The sequence below is a fragment of the Ctenopharyngodon idella genome, chromosome 6, assembly GCF_019924925.1.
Source record: "Ctenopharyngodon idella isolate HZGC_01 chromosome 6, HZGC01, whole genome shotgun sequence".
NCBI lineage: Eukaryota > Metazoa > Chordata > Actinopteri > Cypriniformes > Xenocyprididae > Ctenopharyngodon > Ctenopharyngodon idella.
In genome coordinates this window covers 34471035-34473678 of record NC_067225.1, presented here as the reverse complement: position 1 = coordinate 34473678, position 2644 = coordinate 34471035, and the positions used below count along the sequence as shown (strand labels likewise).

General features: G+C 39.9%; 1 protein-coding gene across 10 annotated transcripts in view; it reads right to left on the bottom strand.

Moving 5' to 3' along the window:
• Nucleotides 1-420: 420 nt before the first annotated feature.
• The window catches only part of caskb (calcium/calmodulin-dependent serine protein kinase b), a 44031-nt gene continuing 41807 nt past the window's right edge, over nt 421-2644 (bottom strand). For all 10 annotated transcript variants that reach the window (XM_051897259.1, XM_051897257.1, XM_051897263.1 and 7 more), the window contains one exon: nt 421-1513. In XM_051897259.1, the coding sequence (XP_051753219.1) occupies nt 1337-1513 (177 nt within the window). In that variant the 3' untranslated portion in view covers nt 421-1336. The remainder of the gene's footprint in view (nt 1514-2644) is intronic.

Sequence of the window (2644 nt, the reverse complement as noted above, 5' to 3'; positions counted from 1 at the left end):
GAGCTTCTATCAGTGTGTGTTATTATTCCAGCAGGAGGCGCCAGTGAGTGACAGCGCGCACAACACCCGGAAGACAATGACGTCATGTCAATCACGTGTTTAAACGTGAACTTTACCATCCATGTTTTTTTGCTTGAAAAATATTCAAGTTTCTGTATATTTCCTTAATAAAACGAGCCCAACCAGAAAAAACGCTATTCAGTTACTTATTGACCAGATCACTGACTTTATACACACACACACACACACACACACAGGATTAGGGCTGTATATTTAGATTGTTCCTGAATATAGTTGTGAGACACCACGTGATGTGCATTAGACCATGAGTGTGAAACAGCACCATCTGCTGGAGAAAAATGAGCAGTTTTATCCCCGTCATCATCATCATCATCACTGACAAAAACAACATGCATGACCTGATTTCAAAAGCAATTTACTTTTTCAACACATGAAAGGAAATAGATAAAAAAAAAACATTTCGAAGAGCAGTTTTGTCATTTGCAGAGGAATTTACACAGGGCAATATGAAATGAAGAGTTCACACAGTCTGTTCAGTTGTTTATGCACACACTACTTCATTTCAATCGCAAAAGGTACGCACCATTGAAACATTTACACACAATAAAATCCTCTGTGTTTCTCGGAGTAAAACAATAATACTCTTAAGACAGCACATTTTCTGAAAGGATCGATCTAGGAATGAATATTTTCCTCCCCGTTCTGCACAAGAAATCAAATCCAGGACAATTTACAAACACGTCACTACACAGGGCATGAGGGAAGTCGTCCGTTCAGAGTGGATGTGACCGCACACGCGCTCGCTGCCGGACAACGGGAGGATTCACTGGGAGAGACGGACACATCTAGAGGAAGAGGAGCAGCCGGAGGAAGAGCTCGGCCTCGCTGCTGCCCTTGTGCAAACCTACGTCTGTAAACAGAGGGGTAAATGAAACGGCGCGTCGGGAGGCCAGTTCAGCTGCGTCCGCGTGTGTGTGTGTGTGTGTATGTGTGTGTGTGTGTGTGCGTGTGCTTATATACTGTCAGTGGGTGGAGTCACGGAGCCACGCCCACAGACCGCAGGTTGGGATGGACTGACTGTGCTCATCATTGCTCTGAGACGCCGTCTCGTACATTTAAAAAGAAAACAGTATAAAATGTCATCAACCCCCTCGGTATTAGTACAGGACCATATCTATGACTTATATATTCATATTTATAGATATTTATATATGTATAGATATATACAACACTACGCGCTGGTAGTTGCCAGGATGTCGAGTCCATCAGTGTGTGTGTGTGTGTGTGTGTGTGTGTGTGTGTGTGTGGGGAATGGCTAGTACACCCAGGACACGGGCACCCACTGCGCAGTGCTGCACACCAGATCGATGGCCTCCTCCAGCAGACGGATGGTGTCGTCGATCTCGTTATTGATGATCGTCTGATCGAAGTAATGCGCGTACGAGCGCTGCAGCGCCTCCGACTCCTTCTGCAGCCGCTGGAGAGACTCGTCCTGAGGAGAACAGATGACCAGTGAAAAAACTGAAGATCTGAATAATGACACTCTCGTCTCCTGTAGAGATTTGAATTTGTGAAGCTGCTTTGAAACTGTATATGTATAAAGCGCTACAGAAATACACCTGATCTACACAAACACGCTTCCATCGAGCGAGTCGCTCCAGGAGAGACGCTCCATGTGATCCACAACTCAACATTCGTTAGAAACCTAGTGGAGTTTCTGCCTTTCTGTATCTATACAGACAAAAACTATATTTGAAATATTACTCAAAAAGATTGTATCTACACACTGAACAGTGATCTGTGTTCATGCATTTGATGCACCAATCACACGTCAAAAACATCATCTGACTCTAAGATTTATGGGTCATTCTACAGAACTGGTTCAGAGTCGGAAACGTCTTGAAAAAAATGTCTTTTTCCACAAATTTTGTATGTTTGCAAATTGTATAATATCCAAGGTACACATCATTTCTAGTAATTGTACAGTTAATTCTCATATTGTATTTTCAGAAGTTTAGTAATATTTTTAATCTCCCCAAATCTGTCACTACCGAAACACAATAATAAATAATTTAATAAGAAGGGTCACATTGACCTATTGAGATTTTGTTTACATATACCTTGTAAATATAGTTTTTGCTATTTTTTAAAAAAGTGTTCACAGGTAAATCAATAACAATTACAATTTTAATTTCAAGTGTAATTTATGAGATTTGTTGTATTTTCAATCCAATCTTTCTTTGTAAAAGTCATAAAGTTTATCATACTGATTTCAAAGTGAAGGATTCATTAGTTTGAATATACATTGAACCAAACACTATAATAACATCTTAGTTTGATTTGCATAATAAAAGATTAAAATACTAATGATTTGCATAACTACACTAAATTTTTTGTTTATTTCCCCAAAATAAATGATTATGTGTTCCCTTTTGTCACTACCGAAACAGTCATGACCGAAACATGTGGTGAAGTTTCGGTTGTGACAATTTTAGAGATTTTTGAGCCGCTCAAAGATGCAAATCAGCACATGGTTAGCTAGCACAGTTCTGAACAGTTGTACACACACAAACACTACACTTTTTGGAATAACACCCCAAAAAAGTTTAGTTAATTGCAGAAA